The sequence below is a fragment of the Myotis nattereri genome (assembly GCF_964212035.1).
Source record: "Myotis nattereri genome assembly, chromosome: 18".
NCBI classification, from domain to species: domain Eukaryota; kingdom Metazoa; phylum Chordata; class Mammalia; order Chiroptera; family Vespertilionidae; genus Myotis; species Myotis nattereri.
Genome location: NC_138093.1, coordinates 11,116,828 through 11,140,118, shown reverse-complemented (window position 1 = coordinate 11,140,118; position 23,291 = coordinate 11,116,828). Strand labels below are relative to the sequence as shown.

General features: G+C 47.6%; 1 protein-coding gene across 1 annotated transcript in view; it reads right to left on the bottom strand.

Annotated features, from left to right (window-relative positions):
* Positions 1–16,582: 16,582 nt before the first annotated feature.
* Positions 16,583–23,291, bottom strand: part of WARS2 (tryptophanyl tRNA synthetase 2, mitochondrial) — a 64,491-nt gene continuing 57,782 nt past the window's right edge. Inside the window, exons 5-6 of the mRNA XM_081111780.1 lie at positions 20,369–20,487; positions 16,583–18,556 (exon numbers count right to left, since the gene is read on the bottom strand). Of these exons, the coding sequence (XP_080967906.1) occupies positions 18,108–18,556; positions 20,369–20,487 (568 nt within the window). The 3' untranslated portion in view covers positions 16,583–18,107. The remainder of the gene's footprint in view (positions 18,557–20,368; positions 20,488–23,291) is intronic.

Sequence of the window (23,291 nt, the reverse complement as noted above, 5' to 3'; positions counted from 1 at the left end):
GGGCTGGCAGCCGCCAAGCCGAGGGCTCGGAGATGGGCCGGGGCGCCGGCGCCCGCAGCCGCGAGGGGAGCGCCGCTCATTCGCCAGGCTTAGAGTTTTCGCGGCCAAAGACTTGAATCCAGGTTGGGCTGAGTCCTGGGGAGGGGCCGGCCGCCCATCACTTTCGCCCGGAGGTGGTCACGTAGCCTGGCGGCCGCCACTCCAGAGCCGGGAGCGTCAGGGACCGCCACGTCCCTGCTGGGCTCCCTGCGCTTTGGGGCGGGCCCGGAGGAGGGGGCTGAAGCCAGAAGACCGGCTTCTCCCTGCCCGCGGCGGTATTCCTTTTCCTGGAAAGACCCAGTGCTCACGTCAAGTCACTTCCACTGCGCTTGATCTGAGTTGTCCCCGAGTGGCCCTTGCTGATGGTTTTCATTTCAGGTTTTCTCGCCCGGGCAGGAAGCGAGGGCGCTGCTTCCTCCCCGGATTCCGCGTCCCCCCCAGCCGCCCGCGGGGTCTCCCAGACCAGAGCTGTCACCCCCCTGAGCCGGACAACGTGTGGTTGTTCTCCTTTCTCCATAAGAAAACCTAGATCCCTGAAACGGCCTCGCCTGGTCCTAGGTCCCAGAGCAACCAAGTGAGGAGCCTTTCCCGGGGCCACCTACACATCAGGGGTGATCCCCCCTCCTCGCTCTCCCTCCTCCCGCCCGTGGCACGAGGTCGCGGCCCCGGCGGCTGGAGGGGGCGCCGCGCGCTCGAGGCGCGCCGGGCATCTCACCTGAGCGAGGCAGGTGCAGGGGGGCGGGCGCGGCGGCCGCGGGTCGTCCGGCCGAAGGGCAGGAGAAGGCTGGCCGCCTCTTTCTGCTGCCCGGCCGGCGGCTGAGGGGGCAGAGGAGGGGGGAGCAGGGTTGGGGAAGCCACCGTCAGCGGGTCCCGGCCCCGCCTCCCCAACACCACGTCCAGGAAACCTCCGAACTTTCCATTGTTTGCGGAGCTTCACTAAACAAATGGTCCCTAAACGGCGGGGCTACGGGGAAGAGCGGATCACGGTTTAGGGAGAAGCGCAGGCCCGGCGGGCACCCGAGGAGCCCGGGGCTGGGGCCTCCTCGCTGGGAAGTGTGACCGGAAGCCCCGCGCCTCGGGGCTCAGAGCGCGGCGCCTGGGTGCTCCCTGGAGACCTCGGGTCCAGGCCCGGGGAAGAGGCGGGCCAGGCCTGGCATCTTGGGTTCCGGGTGGGCACGGGGCGGGAGTCAGGCAGCGGCGGGCTCTTGGGTAGCGAGGGTGTGGAAGACCTGGTGCCAGACTACCCGCCCCAAGCGCCAGGTTTCCTAGTATTTGCCGCGATCCCCACCCTGCAGGGGTGGTTGGTGGTGAAGCCTTCCCTTCCTTGTCTGCACAGAAGTGACCCTCCTGCACGCCCAGATACTTGCTCTCCTCTCCTGCAAATTTCATGCACCCGGCTTTGCCCCACACGCACCTCCCTACGCTGCCCTTCACCCCACCCCGCCCTTAGAAGGGATTCTCGAGGCCTGGGAACTCTCTCACCGAGAATCTTCTATTCTCACCACATTGGGTAAATGCCCCGCAGCCTACTCTTGGAAAGCAACCCGATGTTGGCATGGACCCGACTCATAGGTGTGTGTGTGTGGGGGGGGGGGGGAGATGAGTCTTGCGTCATGAGCTAACCTTGCACAGGTCTCTTGGTTACCAGGCCGACATTTCTCATGTATTGAACTAGGGCGTTTGGGGCAGCCAGGAGGAGCTTTATGGTTCCTGGGACGGGTCATCTGCGGCGCCCATTTGAGCACATCCTACACATACGAGCATCTGCATTTGAGTCCCGCCACCTGAGCCCCTGAACACCCGCACACAGACCCACAGCTTTCTGTCCCTTTAGCTACTTTTCCTTCTTGCCGGACTGGTTTCTGCTGGGTGATTAACGACCCCAGATAGTGTAAGGAATTCAGCTTCTCAAGCTCAGCATTTTCAATTCCTTAATTTGTCCCCAGGTGATCGTTAGCAATCACGGCTGTAGATCACATGGGGGCAGGTTAGGTAGAGTGAACAGCTGATTCAACACTGTTGAGTTAAAGCTCGGTTTCATTTTTTTAAGGTGATTCAGAAAGCAGCCCCCCGGGAACTTAAAGAAGGCGTCAGTCAGCAGGCTGTGGAGGTCCCTGCGTTAGACTAGCCTTTGGCTTGTCACCACTATCATTCTTTATAAACTGTAAAGCGCTAACAAATCACAAAGCCCCTGTGGGCCTTAGCCTCTGATGTAGGTGGGGCAGACAGGTGAGAAAACAGGATCCCCGATGGGTGTCCTGTCCCAAATCCAAGGCCTCACGAGCAGAACTGTGCTCTGGGTCAAGCCTGTTAACCTGAATCCTATCCAGCGTGGAGCTGCCCCGGAGGAAACCGGTTTAACACTAGCTATTCCGGTTGTTAGAAACAAGTTAGACTCCCCTCCACCTCAGCGGTGTTTGCTCCCCCCACCCCCCACTTGACTTAGAGTCCTGATCACAATTCATCTCATTTAAAGAAGGGATATTGGCCCTTCCAGGGTTGGGGGTCTGGAGAGTGGGATCTGAAACTTTCCAGGATGCCCCAATGTTTCTTTGGCAGCTTTGGCTTTAGTGGAGCTTTTAAAGTACCTTTCCTGCCCCTGCCCCTCCTTCCTGATGAGGCAAGCAGCTGCCCTGGGAGTGAAGGCCATAGAGACACCTCTCTTCATGGACCTGCGGACTCCCAAATGGTAGGGGGAGTTTGATGGGGAGAGATGGGAGATGAAGAAGGGGAGAACAGAGGGAAAGGGAGAAGGAAAAAGTCCTTGTTCTTATTTTCCTGGAGCTTTATTGCTGAGCAGACTGTTCAGAGGGGGCAGGAATTAGTGACAGGTGGGCTGCTCCTTCCCTCAGAAAGGGTCTGGGGAGGCGGGAGGAACAGGGTGTCAGCATCCTCTAGGTGGCTGCAGGCTGGCTGGGGCAGAGAAGAGGATCCTCCAAGTCCTTCAAAGGGGTGAGGACTTGGGGACCCACTGGATGGCACGAGTGAGACCCACTGAGCTCCAAGGTCCTGGCACTGGACTCTCTTCTTGGAGGTTTGTCATCTCTGAAGTCAGATTCTATTGTGATTAAATGTTTTTGTAAAAGAAAACTTCAGCTAGATTGGGAAGAGTGTCTTCTAGCCTTCCTGGAACTGGCAGTCCTCTCCAAAACCAAGACCCCAAGCTTTCCTGAGAACTGTGGCCACGCAGTGAAAATGCTGACCAATGCGGGTCAGTTAACAGGGGCGACCTGCCTGTTTGCAGGTCTGTGAGGTCTGTGGAACCCAAGCAGTGTGCCACCTAGAGAGAATATGAAGGAAAGTGGGAGTGTGCAGGGTGAAATCAGCTGAAGAACCTTTATAGAGGCATGAGTGTGATCTGGGAGGGAAGTAAGGACAGGACCAAAGTGAAGCATTTGCTTTTACTGGCTGACTGACGGGCATTGGTAGGGGTTAGATAAGTTTGCCAACTACTTGCAGAGACCTGCGCCTCAGGCAGGGACATGGGGGAGGAGGCTGCGCAGGAGAGCTTGAAGTCAAAAAGATACAGATACAAAAGTTCCCCTACACTCTGAGCACACAGTTTTATTGTCACATATATATTACATATGCATGTGCCAGCTTATTTAGTAAGAAAAAAACTTGCCTTGGACTGAATAAATATACACATGAGTTCATTCATTCTCTCAACAAATAATCATTGAATGTCCACCACATGTAGGGCATTTTACCAAGCTCTCCTTCGTAAAAGAAAACAAACAAACACGTGCGTGCCTGAGTACAGATTCATCCAGCAAACTCTGATTTGGCTTCATAGCAGGTTTGTGGGATTTTCAGCGTAGAACAATCAGAGCGATGGGGCTTAGACTTCAGGATGCATACACATTTTGGGTCATGGCCAGAGGTGGTAACGAGGATGCAGGAGTTCACACTTTTCCTCGGAAGTAGGGGAGGGACAGCCGTGAGCCACAAAGTCCAGTCCTACTACCTTAAGGAAACTGCTGAGCAGCAGAGTATGCTGAAACCCTTTTCAATAATACTTTCCATTCCTAAAGTCTGTTCCCCTTCCAGGAGCTTTCTGAGAAGCTTGGGAATCACAAACCCTGCAACCAAAGGATTTCTTTTCAATGCATGTGCCAGAGAAGAGAAATTGATTTAGGGTGATTTCCCCAGGTGTGCACTTCACTATCATGCTCACACAGACACATATGCACAGATTACACACATTACTATGCAAATTCATTTACAAGTGTAAGTATACCTACAAGAAAAAAGTAGAATGGGAGGAGGTTGTATTAAAATACTCTATAAGTAGACTCAAAACATCACTCAGCTTTTTTAAGAGCAATTTTCATGTGCTCTTACCAACTTATCTGCTGTATCAGTATGGACCCAGCCCAGCAGACACTAGCCTGGATGTGTATCATCCCGTGGCCTGTGGCTTCATGGCACTGTTGGTTAAAATCAGATCTATACTCCCTGCTATCAATGCTCAGACCTTCTGAGACCTACTGGGGCTCAGCAGCCTTGGTGTAGGCATTTGCATGGACAGGAATGTTCCTGGGCAGTGACTTTGAAGTCTAAGATCCAGGCCAAGCAGAGAGGTACCAATATAGGGATTCCGTCGGATAAGTGCCTTGGGGTGGGGGGTATAATTGGAGGAGGGGTGACAAAGCGATGGAGAGGAAGGTAAAACGACCCCAAAGAGAGAAGAGCTGCAGTGGAAAATAATGCCGCTGTCGGGACGGGGGCAAAAGCAGGGGTGGGGATTGAACGCCAGCCGACTCTGCCAGATGCGGTGCTGGTGGCTGCGGCCGCGCTCCGGCACACCCCGGCCAACGGCCAAGGCGGGTACGATCCTCCCAACGCCGAGGCCCTGCAACCCGGAGCCTTTCCTTTACGTTCAGAGGACGGCGCAGCGGCACACGACCTCCCCGAGGCCCCTTCACCTGGGCTGTGCCCAATGACGTGCACAACGGAGAAAAGCATCCCGCTCCCTCGAGCTGAAAACATTTTCACTTTCACCTTGAACCAGGGAAGCAAACGGCTTTTCCTTTCCTGAACTTCGTTCTGATTTTCCCGTCTAGACTTGGGAAACGTAGCCTCGGACCGGAACGCGTGCAGTCATGGCCACTGCACCTGCAGGGGAGACCAGCTCACGCCCCGCAGCGCCGGATCGCTCAGCTCCCCTCCCGCCGGGTGGGCAGCGGGCGGTGGCCGCGGACCGAGCCGCCCACCCGCGCTGCAGCCGGAGGGGAAAGGAGCCCCGCCGCCCGCCGCTCCGGCGCAGGAAACGGGCGCTGCCCAGCGCGCCCATCGCGGCTCTGCGCCGGCCACCCGTCGCGCAGGAGAGGGGTGGCCCCTTGGTCAGGCTCGGTCCCCAACCAGCGGAGCGCCGTGCGCGACCCCGCGTGTCCGCGATATTCAGAGGCGAGACCGGCGGCTGCCTTTGTCCCAGGCGGGGAACCGCCGCGCGGAGCTCGCGTGGGGCTGCGAGGAGGGGGAGTGGGGGGCGTTATTTAAAAAAGGGCCTCGCGCCTGAGCTCGGGCCAGGACCCCCTGGGAAGCCAGCTCTGCATCCAAATGCGCCTCCCGGTCCGCGGACTTCGGAAGAGACGTTTCCCGCGGATTCACACGTTCGTGACCACGCGAGAGCCTCCACGTGGCTTCCCGGCGCCCGTGACCCTTCGCGAGCTTTACCGGCAAGTCCACTCCCAAGCGCCCCGCCCCCCCCCCGCGAATTCCCACGTGAGCAAGGGCGTGAGCCGCAGCCGAGACGGGCAAAGGCCCTCGCCTTTATTTCTAGGGGCTCGCCATCCGCCCTGAGCCGGGGATTGTTCTCTTCTCCGTCGTCTTGGAGAGAAAAAAAATGCCGTTTTGAGCGACCTCTCCCTCTTTTTCAACAAGGGCCTGCCCCGAAGGACACGACTTCCGGAGAAATGGGCCCGCGCGCCGAATGCCCTGGAACTTGGCCTTGCGCTCCAATCGGCCGGTTCACACGGGCATCCCGCGCGGGGCCCTGGGCCCGAGGCCTCCGAATGGGCTCGTGGGGAAAGCCGAGGCCGAGCCCTCCCAACGCGTATTTGCCCCAAGTCCGTCCCCACCCCCTACCCCCCGACGTTCCCCGCGGGGAAACAGCCTCCCCCTCGTTCGTGACGGCGCCCCTTCTGCTGCTTGGCGGCCCGTGGGGAAGGAGGCGAAGCCTTGGGGAGTCATTCCTCGTGAAGCCTGAGAGAAGCCCCGCGGCTGTTCCGCGGAGCCAGGGTCTGGCTTTGTTTGGGGCGCGCTCGGTGTCGCTGGGTTTGCTTTACCCCCCCCCCCCCCCAGCTGGCACGTCGGGCTGCACGCGCGCTCCGCCTGCTCTCGGGCCGCGCGGCGCACGTGCACATGAAGGGACACGCTCACACTAAGGACATGGGCACACGCGGGAACAAACCCTTACGGACGCAGCGCTTCCGCCCACGGACCCGGGGAGGCCTCGGGATCTTCTGTTTCCCGGGCTTTACCCGACAGCACAGGAAGGTCTTGGGGTCCCCGTTGCTAAGACATTACCCTTTGGGTGGGAAAGAGCACGAAGGTGCGGGCAGTCTCGCGGGCTGGCTGCGAGGGGTGCAGCCAGTGAGCCTGGACCCCACCTCGCACCCCCTCGTACCCCCTAGAGCGAACCAAGGAGCGCGCGCCGGGGAACCAGAGCCCAGAGCTGTGGCCGCAGCGCCTTCCAGGCCTGGGAGCCCGACGGAGCCCGCGTCTCCCCGGCTGGAGTCGGGGAGCGCCCTGCAGGGCCCACGTCCCCGGCCTCCCTGTGCTGAAGTCCCCGCGCGGCCGTGGGCGGGAGCAGGGCGTCTAGAAACCGTGGGGCGGGCCGCGCGCCGCAGCTCAGGGAGGCGGGGGCGGGGGTGCAGGGGGGCGAGGGGTGGGGGCTCCGTAAATTCCCGGAATGCGGAGAATCCCGGCCTCGCCGTCCACGCGGAGGTCGACAGTATCTCAGGACCCGAGTCTGCGGCCCCCACCCCGCCGCCTCTCAGCTTCCGAGGCTTCCCTTTCAAAGACCCAAAGGACTTCGGTGACTCTTCACAATCCTGCACAGCCTCGCGGCTTCCCCTCACGGCTGGCAGGAGGTGTACGGCTCGGTTCCTAAACCGCCTTCCCCCTTTGCGCTTTTTCTCGCACCTTAACCTCCGATAACGAAACTGAGCAGGTCCAGGGGGGGAAAAAAGTAGTGAAATCCGGACCAGAATGAGGCATAGGACACTTAACAGTCACAAGACTGCCCCCAGGTGATGGTTTTCGGCAATAACATTTGCGGGCAACTTCCCGTCGCTTTCTCTCTCTCCCTTTTGAGCCAATGTCATCTGTGGTAGAAGTTATTGAATCCTAACGTTTACATTAATCTCTCGAGAAAAGGAGTCATGGCTCCTTCCCACAGACGCTGAGAAATGGTTCAATTTGTCTTCCTAGCCGCACTGCCATTGACGTGTAATAACTGCCCTTTCAAAATCAAACTCTCCTCTCCCCAAGGTGGGACCTGCTCCCAGCCATCCCTTCTTCCTCTGCCCCCAGCCCCCTCGGGTTTCCTCCTCTGAAACAATAGCGCACGGGCTGCTGGAGTCAGTCTGGTGACATCATCCTTAAGGCATCCACGGGCAGACCGAGGGCCACGCTATCAAAGGGTTCAGCTTCTTCTTCTTTTCTAAGCTGTTTACTATTCAGGAAATTTGGTAATTATTTTTTTTCTTCATGTAGTGGTATTACCCTCTTCCTTTTGATATTAGATCCTCTATGGGCCCCCGGCTCATGCTGTAGAGACAGGAGAAAGATGAAGGGGCTGAATTCTGCATCAGAATGTAATTTTCCTTTATGTCATCATTGCTGCTAAAGACCAGCTGAGGGCTTCCTAAGGAACAGGAACCCCCAGAGCAAGCAGAGTCCTCCTATTTCCAGGGGCAGAAGAGCGTGCCGGTGCCATTTATTTTACAACACACACTTGTTTTTTCTTTTCGTGCCTCACGCCACCAAAATATTGTCAGTACTTTATAGTAGGATGGAAAAGGAAAAGGCACGTCAGGAAGGAAAAAGGAAGATAATGACCAAATTGGAATAAATCATTTGTTTAGAATGCTTCAAGATGAATCATGTTTTTTGCATGGGGTATTATTGATCAGTATTAATACTTTTTGATGTGTTATGTTTACCAAGTTTTTCCCCATCCCAACGTAGTGCCTTACTCATAACAGACAGCCCTCGATCAATATTTGTAGAACGAATGGACAGATTGTTTGAGAAGGATAAAGCAAAGGAGTACAAAAAGGATTGGATACTTAATTTAGTTAAAAAACCCCTCCATGATCCATTTCTGAGTGAATGTGTCCTCCAAAGCAAGACTATTTTTGCTAGATTGTGAGGGACTGACCATGTTTTAAAAGGGCCTAAGTTTTGCCCTAACCAGTTTGGCTCAGTGGATAGAGCATTGGCCTGCGGACTGAAGGATCCCAGGTTCGATTCCAGTCAAGGGCATGTACCTTGTGATGTTTCTCTCTCATTGATGTTTCTAACTCTATTCCTCTCCCTTCCTCTCTGTAAAAAAATCAAATATATATATATAAAAGGGCTTAAGTTTTGTCCCCCTGACTAAACTATAATATACTGAGACTAGAGGCCCAGTGCACAGATTCGTGCATTGGTGGGGTGCCTCAGCCTGGCCTGCGAGGATTGGACTTAAACCAGCTCTCTGACATCCCCTGAGGGGTCCCGGATTGTAAGAGGGTGGTTCTCGGGGTGATGCACCTGGAATTGGGCTCCCTCCTCTCTGCTTCTGGGTGCATCACCTGAGAACCGCAGCTGCCAAGTCACCGAAGCTCAGCAGTTCCTATATTGAACATCTGCCCCTGGTGGTCAGTGTACATCATGGCTACTGGTCAGAGTGTCTGTCCCCTGGTGGTCATTGCACATCATAGCTATCGGCCGGTCGACCGGTCCACCGGTCGCTTAGGCTATTATATATATATAGATCAGACACTCAATGTTATTTTCGTTATACACAATGTCTTGCATATTGCTGGGTACACCGATCCCTCATCTTAGAGTATGGTGAAGGGGAAGGCTTGACCTGGAAACTGAAGAAAAATTTCATGTGCAGGCACCACTTTGGGCAGTGCTTGTCTCCGAGTGAAAGGACAGTAGCGGTCCAGGGGCAGGGAAATCTCTGTTCAGATTCCTTCTTCCATTGGGTCATATCTCCTCCTGCCCAACTTCCAGAACCAACATCCTTTCTGTCCTCCTCACCACTTCAGGCTAGGAAAGCATAGAGAGGGGGATGTGTTCAGCTGAGGATGACTTCCTTGTTACCTCCCACCCCACTCCCCCACCCATAGCTTTTTTTAGCTGCCCCGCTGTAAGCTATGATGACTGGTTAGCTCAGTGGGTTTGTGTGGGTACTAATGAGATCATTACAGAATCTCCACCCACTTGGGTGCTAGTCAGTTTGGCCCATTCCAGACACATCCATGATAGCCTTTCCTATAAATGTATGTTACTATTTGGCCAAAGGGAACTGAGAAAGCGCCACTCTTAATTGCCTCACAGGAGATAATGTTTTTCAAAAAAGGAACGCTAATTGGATTTCCCATACAAACTAAGGCATCACGTAGGTCTATTTGCCTGTGTTAGATAGACTATGTAATAAAAAAGACATAAAACCCACTTTCAAGAAGCTTTCTACCTCTTTTTGTACTTTTTGTTTAAAATTTCCCCAAGGCAAACATAGGCACTCACGATCAAGCTGTTCATCATTTCCTTGTGCTTTCCAGATAGACTTTCTGCTTTCTGGAGCCATCTCATTATTTAGATGTAAAGCACAGTTCACAAACGTTTAAAATGCTTGCCTTCCTAACAGTGACTAGTTCATCCTTTGATTCCTCATTATGCTTCTGCGTTAGCATGTACAAAAGCCTCAAATATTTGAATTAAATGTTGGCTGAATTAGAAGGCAATGTTGGTTTTGATCCTAAATCCACCAAATCAGAAGTACTTTCCATCTCAGCCGCACATCCTGCATGTTATCTCATGATGGTGAGTAGCAACTGTCACCAAGGCAGGCTCTTTCCTTTGATCAGTTTTTAAATTTTTTGTTAAAGGATTCAGGGATTGGAAGCTGACTAGAAAGTAATGGGGTTGCTATGTATTTTTTAAATACCAGAGTTTATTTGAATTGAGTTGTCCTTCAAAGATGTTACCCTGGGGTTCTCTATCTTATTCAAATGATTGCTGAAAACATTTTTGGAATGCCGCGTTTGGAAATGACTTCAGGGATAGTTTAGCAGCCACATAAAAGACCGCATCTTCACTTACTCCAATACTCTTTTCTTCCTCGCCCGTTCTAGGGAACCAAAGCTGCGCCCCATGCTAAAGGGCTAATTGTAAGCTGGCGTGTCAGGTGCAGAGCAGCAGCTCTGCCTGGAGAAAGTGTGTCACTTCAGTGGTCTCCCTGTGACAGCAAGCAAAGTGGTGACCCCAAGCAACTGTCCCAACATCATCCAGTGGCTCCAGACCTCGGGAAGTCAGGGTAGATTCCTCCAGGAGGTGCACCCCCCTGGGAGCCCCAGATATTCTGGTCCCTATTTGAGAGAGAGAACGTTTTGAGGACAGCATCCCTACTGCAAGTTTTTAAGATGTCCTATGAAGGTCTCAGAGGAATTGGGCTAAATTAGCTGCCAGGCCCCTCACATTTCCAAACCCTCTAACGAAACAAAAACAAATGCTTTAGACAAGGAGTAACACTAGTAAGGCGGAACAAGGGGACTTTCAAAATGTGCTGAAGGCTTAAATGATGATGGCGTGCCCTGGCTGGTGTGGCTCAGTTGGTTGAGTGACGTCCCGTGCACCTACAGGTAGCCAGTTTGATTCTGATCCGGGCACATGCCCGGTTTGTAGGCTCTATCCCCCGTAGGGTCCATTCAGGAGGCAGCCCATTGATGTTACCCTCTCACATCGATGTTTCTCTCTCCCTCTCCCTTCCTCTCACTCTAAAGTCAATAATAAAAACATATTTTTAATTTTTTAAAAATGATGATGGAGCATCTATGGGTTAAGAAGTAACAGTCTAATGACAATCACAGATTTCTGAATGCCCCCAACATAATCCTCCAAAGAGACCCCATGCTCACTACCCATCCCAGACCTGCCACCCAGGATGTGCTGGAGATACGGGGATCTCATGTTCCAGCCTGTACACAATACTGGCAGCTGGAGGTGGAGGAAGTGTTGCCTTTGCTCTTCATCGTTACTCCCAGATCATTATCCCCCACTCTCCCTAAAAACCTCTGGTTTTGGACTCATATCATCAGCCGCCAGACTCTCAATCAAAATATATAATTGATTTCAGAGACAAGAAGAGAGAGGGAGAGAAACATTGGTGTCAGAGAAAAAAATTGATTAGCTGCCTCCCGCATGTACCCGACCGACCGGAGATTGATCCTGTAACCTGGGCATGCACCCTGGCCAGGAATTGAACCAGGACCTCTTGGTACATGGGACGAAGCTCAATCAATTGAGCCACACCAGCAAGACCCCCCCCCCCAACCCCTTCATTTTTTTGAAAATGTTCTTCCTAGTTTACTCTGTCTCCATTGCTACTCTGGGCAAAGTGGTTGCACATTGAAGTCAATGGCCTTTAGAATACCCTAGCCTTTTTGACCTTCTCTCCTTAGAGATCATATATTCCACCTATTTCAACAACCATTCCTCAAGCCATACCTCCAATTTTGTCAATACCAAGAGTTGCATGCCTGTATCTTGAATACAAACTCAGACCAACATCTGTGTTTTCATCTCACTCCCTCATTTTTTTTGACACCACTGGGACCTTCAGTCAATTGATTTTACCATCAGTTCCCTGTCTCCATGCCCCTCACATCCTCATTCCCCCTTGCCCCATTGGGAGGCGGTGGCTCATTGTTATACGCACTTAGTTCCTTTGCCCCTTTGCCCTTTTGTTGTAATCACTTAGCAAAATCCAGCTCTAGGCTAATCCGACTTTGCTTACGCTCTGCCTACACCCACACAGTGGAATGTGGCTGGAGCAAAACAATCAACTGGTTGGCTGCTCTCATAAATTCATGTTTTCTAGCCTCAAGAGAGCCCTTACATGCTGCCTGGCTGTTCTACTGCATGTCCCTGGTTGTTCCCTCTCCTTTTCCCTAGATGACTATTTCACACCTCCTCCTCCTCACTCCTCAAACCTCCAACACATCTTCCCTCATCCTATTTCGCTAAGAAAACAGAAGCAAGAGACCTTTTACTTGCTATTCTACCACACGTAAAAACCCATCTGTGCCCGTGTCCATATATTCTTCTTTGTCTTCTCTGGTCTCCCATCTAACTCCAACCTCTTCACATGTGCTCTGGATCCCATTCTTCCTTACTTCCTCAAAGACATGCATCAGTAATTGTTCTCTCTCACTCTTGTATCATTAAACTTTCCCTAGTGGATCATTCCCATCAGCGCAGAAGTATGCAATTATTTTTCCCAACTTAAAAAGAAACAAAACCCTCTTGTGACTCTGTGTCACTACCATACTGTCCCATTTCTCTGCTTCTCTTTAGAGCATTACTCCTTGCCAAACTAGTCAAGGTCACTGTCTTTAATTTCTCTTCTTCCATTTACTCTTAAATATATTCAGTTAGACTTTTGACCCCATCATCTACCCAAACTGCTTTGAACAAGGTCACCAATATAGTTATATTCTTAGATATTGAGAGTTGAGGCTTCAACATATGAATTTTGGGGGTGGAAGCACAATTCAGTCCCTAACACACTCTATCCCCATGTTCTTTGAATTTCTACCTAGCTTTCATCACCTGGTGACCAACCATTTACTTTCCGTGTTGTTTTAATTGTCTGTCTCTCTACTACAATGTTAATTCAAAGAGGGCAGGCATTTTTGTCTATTTTTTCACCGCTGTATCCCCAGTGTCTAGAGCAGCACCCAGCACATAGTAAGCACTGAAGTCATATTTGTTATTTCATTAAATTATAAAGTTATCTGTCTCATGAAGCCATATGAATTTGCAATCCCCCAACTCTCTCTCTTCTCAGGTGATTTTCAACCAATAAGCATGTATTTAGCATCTACTCTGTGCTCAGTCTTTGCTCCAGACAATGAGTAATTTATAAAACAAGAACAATAATAAAAGCCTCAACAAGTACATATATGGTGCAAACTTCAAGTGCAATAAACAGATTAGCTGGTGCCAAAGTACTCAGGGAAAACTTATCTGTGAAATGGGGATAACAATTCTTATGCTTCATACACATCTGTGAAGAAGAAATATGGTTAGAATTTACCAAGCACTTTATATATTAAATTAGGAAAAGATTAGAAAGTTATGAAAAACAAAATAGTTGGGCGCCACGTAAGCTCTCTTGTGGAAGGTTCATGAAGATCAAGAAGGAGTTAACCTGCCTGGCTGCGCCCAGGGGTCTATTGGGCCTGGTCAGCCAATATAAGCAGATCCCAGTGATGTAATTCTTGTAACACGAGTCCTTGCTGGGGTGCAGCGGTGGGGCATGCTGGGCCTCACAGAGGAGCCCCTCTCTCGCCTGCCCACACAGTTCAATTTACTCTCAATAAAAACGCAATAAAAAGCTCACTTGCCTCCAGACTGTTGAATGCTTTTGACTCCAAATTATTTGGAATAGAAATCCTGACTGACAGTATTTTGGGATAGAAGATGGATGAAGTCTCCTTAAAGGGATAAAGGAGGGCAGGAAGGAAATAAAGTGGTTGTATTTTACCAAACTGGAAGGCAGTTTAAAGATATTGCAAGATTTAAGAAAACAACACAACATATAAGCCAGAGCTAAAATCGTATCTAGCAGCAAATAGCAGACATACAAAATGACTTTGTGTTTCTAACAGTAGGTGGGGAAATTAAACCCTTTCTTCTAGAGATTCACACAGCTTTGGGGAAGATGGGCAATACTAACTGCTACTTCTTCAATGTCACAGTTTAGAGTTCCTAAGTCTCAAGTCTGGCTAGCTTGGGATGTGCTAATGCTTTTATATGTTAGCACCATCCAAAGTGTTTAGCTCCTATGCCAAAGACATAAGATCAGTTCACTGTGCATAGTAAAATAATATTTTATTTAAGTTTTGGATTATTTCAATGATCTGGGTTGTCTCTTGTTAATAAGATTAATGGCACACTGACTTTAATCAGAAATCACAACAAATTCTTTAAAGAATGGCATCCGCCGTAACCGGTTTGGCTCAGTGGATAGAGCGTCGGCCTGCAGACTGAAAGGTTCCAGGTTCGATCCCGGTCAATGGCATGTACCTTGGTTGCAGGCACATCTCCAGTAGGAAGTGTGCAGGAGGCAGCTGATCTATGTTTCTGTCTCATCGATGTTTCTAACTCTCTATCCCTCTCCCTTCCTCTCTGTAAAAAATCAATACAATATATATATTTTTTAAAAAGAATGGCATCCATTGCCTCCCTTATTTTCCCTACTTTTATTGCCCATTAAATCCAAAGTGTACAGGTTTTTAACAAAACACACGAAGTACAAGAGTCTCTATTCTCAGGCAGGCTCCTTTCCAGCCCACCACAGTAAATTGGGGATAACAGTTCTTATGCTTTACACAGGTTTGCGAAGGTGAAATATGGTTAGAATTTACCAAACACTTAATATGTTAAATTAGGGAAAGGTTAGAGAGTTATGAAAGATGGAACGGTTGGGGGCCACACTGCTCTCCTCTGGTCTAGCCTAGAGTTCTGAACATGGAAGATTATGAGAATGAGAGCAGTGACAGAAAAGGTGGACGTTCCTGTGATTTCAACATCAGACACTTTCAGACATAATTTGAACATTCCTAACTTGTGCTTACTGCAGTTTTGTGACTGTCTCACTCATAAATTTAATCAACCCATGCTCAGCTGTTTTTATTTCTAGGCCATATAACCCTTTACAGGGTAATAAGTACTATAATTTTACTACCCACGGTGTAAAAGAACTCCCTCTTCTTATTCATCCCTCTTGGCTTCAGGAGATCCTCGTTAACTCTGATATTGATGATCAAATCTCTGTTTACTCCATTTACAAATGTAAGTTCAGTCATTTCCCCTTTTAGGATTTTCATAGGCCCAAATGACCTAAAATTTTAAACTGTCTATAAATAATAATCATATATAAATAAAAAGTCAAAGCTACATTGAGTGACTATGATAAAAAAAAAAATGGGGGGCGGGGAGGAGACAGACAGGAAATAGCAGAAAGTCAAGACAATAATTATGTTTTTATGACTGGTTATTGATTTTCTTCTCTCCCTTTATTCTAAACCCCTTGAGAGGGGCTGGGTTTTATTCTCTTTTTATCCCCCAGCACAGTGGTTCTCAAACACTAATGTGCATCTGATTAGCTGAAAGGCGAACAAATTGCTGAGCCACCCCCAGAAATTGCCATGCAGTCAGTCTGGCAGGGTGTGTGTGTGTCTGTGTGTGTGTATATTTGCATATCTGAGGATGAAGCTGCACTACCCAAGTCACTAGCCATCAGCCACGGAGGATACTGGGCCCTTGAAGTTGTTGCTGCAGATGTGAATTACTTATTTAGTCACAATTTAAATTTAAATGGGCACATACTGTATTGGACAGGGCACCTTAGAGCACACTACACCAAACACACCAGAAGGCACAGTGCAGGAGCTGCTGTGGCCCAGTGGGCTCTGGATTGGATGACCTGATTCTACCTCTCAGAGGCTGAACCGTCTTAGGCAACCTACTCAACTGCCTATGCCTGGGTTTCAATGTATAATATATCAGTATCGCTTTATTGGGTTAGGAGGAAATGAGAGAATACACATAAATAAGAGAAAACAGTGGTTTGCAAAGTTGCATGGTTTTCATGCATCAGAATCGCCCAGAAGGCTGCTAAAACAGAGGTTGCTATGTGCATCCCCAAAGTTTTGATTCAGTAAGTGAGGGCCAGAGAATGTGCATTCTGATTGAGTCCCCAGGTGGGACTCATGCTGCTGCTCTGGGGACCTCGGAAAAGGGAGTTTAGAATAGAGAGAAGAAAATCAATAACCAGTCATAAAAACTTAATTATTGTTTTGACTCTCTACTATTTTCTGTCTGTCTCCCCCCACTTTTTTTTTTTTAATCATATTCACTCTGTAACTCGGGAAAACAGTTATAAGATGTTTAGTGTAATGGCTGACACGTAGTGAGAGCTCAATGGTATCGGTTCCATGATCAACATCTGCATGGTGTGCATCAAACCAACAAACCCCACACTTTCTTAGGAATCTCTAGCCCATTTTCCGACATTATTGGGCATGTCTCAGTCATTACAGGCTGGCTTTGGACTTGAGCCCTTGGTCACTTTCAAAGAGTAACAACAGGATGCTCACAAGCCAACCTCACCTGTGCAGGGTTTTGCTCCTCGGAAGTCATCACAAATCGTCTGGTTTCTCTCCTCTCAGATGCCTTCCATGATGCCTGTAGTTCTGTGGACAGAAGGTGTTGCAGGGGGTAAAGAAACACAGAGAGACAAGCAAATAGACCATTGGTTTGATAGATCCACCTTTAATGTCTTTTTCCAGTATTCATAATAGGGCTCATCTGAAAGGAAAAATAAAACAGCCTTGGAAGAAATATGCCCAAAGAGACTCCTCTAGAATCATTGATACCCCATTCCAAGACAGGATCCAAAAAGGGGTCTTTTACTTTGGATTCTGGGATGCGGTGTTTTGTGATTTATATCTGTTAATACAAGGACCTTTTTACATTCCTAAGAAACATGAGTAAAAAGTCTTTGCCCAACATACTAGTCTTTTGTGTATAAATGACGATCATTATACTCATTGGCAAAAAATGATAAGCAATTTCTGTTACAAAATCAATCTAACAGACCCTGGCAAGTCAGGATTACCCTTCCCATTTTCAGGGGTGGGAAATGGGAGTGCAGGTTTCAGAGTGACTTGTTATTACTTAGAGAGACGAGGTAGAAGAACATGGGAGGTTTCTACTCACACTGCTCCGGCCTCCCAGCTGTTGTTGTCTGGCAGGGTCTACTTGGAAGTGCCTCTGCAATAGGTACAGGGGACCTGCCTGGGGACTAGAGGAGCCAATGTGACCAAGGCTGGTAGAAACCAGATTTAAAGCGGCATTGGTTGAGTTACTGATAGAAACAGTCTCGTAGTTCAGGTTTTATATTTCCAGGACCCACCTTCAAAAGGTTGGAGGCTCATGTAAGGAGCAAAGGTTTCCATCTTGGATTTGCTTCTCACTTCCTGAGAGATACTGTTTGAGCCAACTGTGTCCTCTGTGTCTCCCTTCCCTCTGTGTAAAATGGCAATTCCTCTCCTATGTATTTCACAGGGGGATGGAAGTACCTACTAGGAACATCATCTAGGGTCTGGGCTCTTGAACAATAAATATATCAAGTTGAAATAACACAGTCTTTTAAAAAGATTATATGAATCTCTGAATTAAAAACAAAAACACACACAAAAAAACTTGCCAAAACAATCAGTATAATCTCTTGGGAAACAAGTTAAGCAGCTTAAATGCTTTAAATCAGGCACCATCTCAGTGACAAATGAACTATATTAATCAACTTATTTTTATGAGATTCGAATACAAGTTGGTCCCAATGGCATCCCAAGGATTGTAAGTCTGAGACCTCTCCCTATTACTGTAAAAGGGTTGGGACAGATAAAGTGACCGCCTATGATAGCACTTGAGAAAGACACAGATGATACCCCCTTTTGCCAAATTACCAGTCACCTCGGTCACATCTGTGTATGTATATCAGGCTGGGGAGTGTGTGCCTCAAATATTGAGGGCTCAGAAAGCTATGCCTTCTTCGCTTTTTTCTTTCCTGACCACAGCATTTTGCTGATGGGATTTAGAATCCTGCTCTATTTGCAGGCCACAAAACATTCTTCATCAAATGAAGCCAATATCAAGTACACCAAATTAAATAGCCCCCACACTACAATTTTCTGCTTGTCCAGGAGGAAAGCTGCCTTTCTCGGAGTGCGCAGACCACAAAACAGAAGAGCCTTTCTGTGATCAGTTGAAACTTCCTATAGAAACCCCACCAGCTTCTTCACCTCCTGGCACACAGGATATGCTAATTCCTTGGCTCTTGCTGACCCCATTTGTAAAACCTTCTCTAAGTGGTCCTTGTCCATCTTCAGTTTTTCAATTTCACTCTTAATTGGAGCGAATTTCTCAATCACAGCATCTGCCACCAGCAGCTTGTAGTGAGCAGTGTCGAGGCCGGCACTCTGGCGGACCACTTCCTCCACGGGGAGCCCTGTCACGGCGGAGTGGATGGCCACCAGGTTGGAGACGCCCTCGCGGTGGGCCGGGTCATAGGTGACCTCCGAGGTGAAGTCGGTCACCGCCTTGCGGAACTTCTGCACTATCTCCGCTGGGCTGTCTGTTATTCTCACGGTGGCCAGTCTGTCCGGGTCTGATTTCGACATTTTGGCAGACGGATCACGGAGAGATTTTACTTTCTTCATTGATGCTTAGGTAAAAACACAACACACGCATCCCAAACGAAACAAAACAAACAACAAAACAATGACAACATTAAAAAAAAATCATCAGGAATGTCAGTGTCAATCTAGATCTTTAAACGTCCAAGAATACCAAATAACTATTATTTTTATCTGATTATATAAATATTAAATTCTCACTGTGCAAAATTCAAGAATTGCATAAGCAGGAAAATAAACATCATCCAAATATTCACATTTTGTTGATCATGACTTTATGCATTTTGGATGCACATGTTCACATAAAAATGTACAATAGTATTATATAAATAAAATTGCATCAATCACTGTTTTTGCTGTGCACACCATTAAAAAAAAGTGTTGTCTATTTCTTTTCTCTCCCTCTCTCTTCCCCTGTTTCTCTACTGGCTAATCACCCCCTACCCAAAACCACTGCCCTTCCTGTCCCCAAACCAGTTTTAACAATCTATGTGCCTCCTTCCAATTCTTTACCCATGATTATATAAGTACATATGAACACACACACACACACACACGAAGTTTGCTTATTATGCTGATAGAATCAAGATGTTAAGCTGTGCTTCATAGACTAGTGTTAGTAATAAGTGCCTGTTTTATGGTTATTACAGAAGCATATAAAGTTGAAATCGGTAAAATAACAATGGGCCAAAACATTAAAATGTTATTTATTACTCAAAGAAGGTTGATTTGGGTGCGTGGGGTGCCCTGAATTTATCTGTGGGAATAACTTAGACATTTATACCCAACTTAGGTTTCGAGATTGATACTGGGTGCATGGTATACGCCTTTAAAATGCTGTCAGTTTAATAAAGATGGACAGAGCTTAGGTTTTGTGATTTCTGCCCCTGCCACAGGTTTACACAGCTACACGTATGTTGATAGAGGTGTACAGCTTCTTTCCTCAAGAAGATTCCAGCCCTAACCGGTTCGGCTCAGTGGATAGAGCGTCGGCCTACGGACTGAAGGGTCCCAGGTTCGAGTCCGGTCAAGGGCATGTACCTTGGTTGTGGGCACATCCCCAGTCGGGGGCGTGCAGGAGGCAGCTGATCGATGTTTCTCTCTCATCAATGTTTCTAACTCTTTATCCCTCTCCCTTCCTCTCTGTAAAAAATCAATAAAATATATTTTTTTAAAAAAAAAGATTTCAGACTAGCACAGCCCAGCACGTTGCAGCCGAGGTCTCGGATTCAGTAGGTGGACTGTCCATTCCACCTCGGCTGTGCATTTAAGGAGGCAGAGTGTGAGGATGATCAACACCCTCTTGTTTTATCTACATTATGACCCAGCAGTTCTCAATCTCATACCTCTTGTTTTATTGTGAATAGGGAAGCGAAGGTAAACTGGTTTTGGAAGCAGAACTCAATACAGGGCCCAGGTCTGACACAGGACTTGAACACAAAGTTAGCCCTGGCAGGCCTTCCTTTCCTCATCCATAACATAGGGAAAGCCACCTGGTCTACCAAATGAGGGTGTGTGTGTGTGTGTGTGTGTGTGTGTGTGTGTGTGAAATTACATAATACTTTATACATAAAAATTATTATTTTCAGTTGTTAAAGTTTAGTTCCAAGAAAGTTCTAAGCTTTGGTCCATTATAGAGACTTCTCTTTGACACATACCCTGATTCCTAGACTTACCGGGGTGGCCACTTTGTAAGTTATATAAATATCTAATCACTATGTTGTATAACCTGGAATATAATGTAATATTGTATGTCAATCATAATTGAAAAATGAAATTTTTTTTAAATACGAAAGGATAATAAACAGCCCCAATTTATCAATCACATGTTTGTTACTTACTTAGAATGGACTTGGGCACCGGGAAGAACTCCCCATACTTCTTGTTAAATCCTCGTGCTAGGTCCTGAACTAGCTCCAGGTGCTGGACTTGATCCTCCCCGACAGGAACGTGTGTGGACCTTTAATGGAAGACAGACAGAAGAACTCTGCAGGACGCCTGCTTACACGGAAAAGATACTGCAAGCAGCTGCATTGCCTGTGCCTGTTCCACTGTGGTCGCCAACCGCTCACCCACTACAGAGGGGATGCCGGGACCCGCGTCTGTCTCTGCGCACCAGACAAAAGCCAAAGAGACGTCAGGCTACTTGAGTTCTCTCTTTTCCGCAGCAGAAGAACACAGCCGTCAACCACACCAGTGGGACAGGATCTCACTGGGAGGGAGGTATGGGATCTTAAATAGCACAGGCTCTAAGCATAATTGTATTTTAAATCCCCTCCGGCCCCTCACCCAGTCAGCACACATTACCCTGGCCTGACCAGATGCTGCTTACTTCAGAGCTTGTGCTCACACTTGAAAGTCACTCCACCCCACGCCTCAAATCAAACATGGCAGACGGCTCTGCGGGCGAGAGTTTCCTCCTGCCACACAGGGAGTGACTCAAGATCTTTTAGAAATACATGCTCTTTTGTTTTCCAGTACATTGCAACAATCACAGGACAATTAATATGCTGCAGGGAACTTAAAATAAATGAATAAAATCAAAATCTATCAGTACAATGTAGATGGATCTCAAAAACAATGTTGAATGGAAAAAGCAAGTTGCAGAAGAGGTAGAGAGCAATGACATTTATGTAAATCTTAAAAGCACGTATGAAAATTCTATGCACCAATACATATATAAGTTAAAACATATATTCGGCCCAGCTGGCGTGGCTCAGTGGTTGAGCGTTGACCTAGGAACCAGGAGGTTAAGGATTCGATTCCTGGTCAGGGCACATGCCCCAGTTGAGGGCTTGATCCCCAGTGTGGGGCATGCAGGAGGCAGCTGATCAATGATTCTCTCTCATCATTGACGTTTCTACCTCTCCCTCCCTCTCTCTTCCTCTGTGAAATCAATACAAATGTTTAAAAGAAAACATTGGAAGCTCCTCCACAAATCCATGATTGTAGCTGCCTCGAGAGAAGGAGGGGAAGAAGGGGCCTGAGGAAAGGAACAAAGACCTGGATCTTATCTGTAATACTTTATTTTATTAAAAAATAAAGAGATGAAACACAAATTATCAGAATACAGGGACTGTATTTATAATTATTTTAATCCCATATGTAAAGTGTTAGATCATGGTGAATATGTCAAACAAGGGAAAAAGGAACCAGTAGAGAGAAGTCTTGATGGGGAAAGCTTTACTGAAGTATTGCCAGGGGAGAAGATGGGTGATTTGAAGACTTTAATGCTGGCTGGGGAGTTTACATTTGATAATGCAGTGAATAAAGTGCTGTAGTTTCTTAAGGAAGTTTAATACGCCCCCTGTGAAAGCAGCAGCTTTAAGTGAACTTGAATATTTAAATAATTATACATTTGAGAGGAAAATAACAGCTTTCAAAAGAGCCACAGCAAAGGAAATCTGCTAGAAAGCTATGGTGCTTTGTTATAGAGAGGAGAACCTCCTAGCCCAGAGTTAGTTAGTGATTCTCAAAGAGCTGGCAGGGGCCTTTGATTTTCCTTGTGAATTACTGTCCACAGGCTACTGGTCCATTTAACGGAGCTGTCCAGAGCATGAGAAAGTGAGGGAGGTTTTGACTAGCATAAAGACCAGCTTTAAGATAGTAAACTACTTGAGAACATTTTGAAAAAGTTTGAAATATCCCTCATAATTCTAATTGTTTTTATATTTGCAAATTACTTTCCAGTCCCTGTAGTTGTCTATATGTATTTTTACATAAAGCGGGCATAGTATGCATTCCACCTTTCATGTTAACATAATGGCATTTCCCATGTTTCTATATGGTGTTCATTCATTTGAATTTTAATAGATGCATAGATTGTTCCTGTACTATAGTTATAGAACCATAAGGAACTTACATTATTTTGTTTTAAGATTCATATAGGGGGAAATTTTTATTGGAGTGGGAAAAAATCTTTTATAATAACTGAAAGTCATCTGGAGACAAATCTGGTGAATGAATGTTCCATACTTTCTGTTCAGAGACAGGTATGACTGTCAATTCATGAAATTAATATTTGTTTGATAAAAATAATTCTGAATATATTTCCAAAAGAAAAGAGCTGATCCATGTTTTGAGTATTAGAATAAGCAATAGGTTTCAAAGCAACTCTCTGACACTTCTTTTGCATGGAAATCAAATAAAATTCATTCTATGTATTTTTAAAAAACCCCTGAACATTAACATATCTAGTTCCTCATATACTTGTGCAGTTGCCGTGTGGGTGTGTGCACACGCACCCGCATGCATGTGTGAGGACATTTGAGATGCAGTAGAGCACTCATGTAGGATAACAGGCTTAGTGACTAGACTAGCACCAAATCCTGACTCTGCCACTCTTGTCTTATGTGACTGGGTAAGTTGCAGAATTTCTGTCATAGGCAACTTTCTGACTGTAAATTGGGTGTAATAACAGTTACTTACCCCACACTATTGTCATGGAGATTAAATGAGACGATGCATGTAAAGTGCTTAGCACAGTGCCTGCAACTTGGCAAGCTTTCAAATAATGGTAGCTAGGTAGAGAACAGGATTCTCAAATGGTGTATATGTGTTCTATTTCAGAAAGGTGCTCAAGACACACTTCCTAAAGAACTAGAGGTTCAATCCTTACCTGACTGATTCCAACTTCTCTCCAGACATAGGGACAGTTTGTGAAGGGAAAAAAATCCCAGGTCATCATGCATTTTTAGCAAAGTGGATAATCAAGACCTGATGGGATATTTATTTATATATAAATTTTCACAGGAGAGCAAAAAT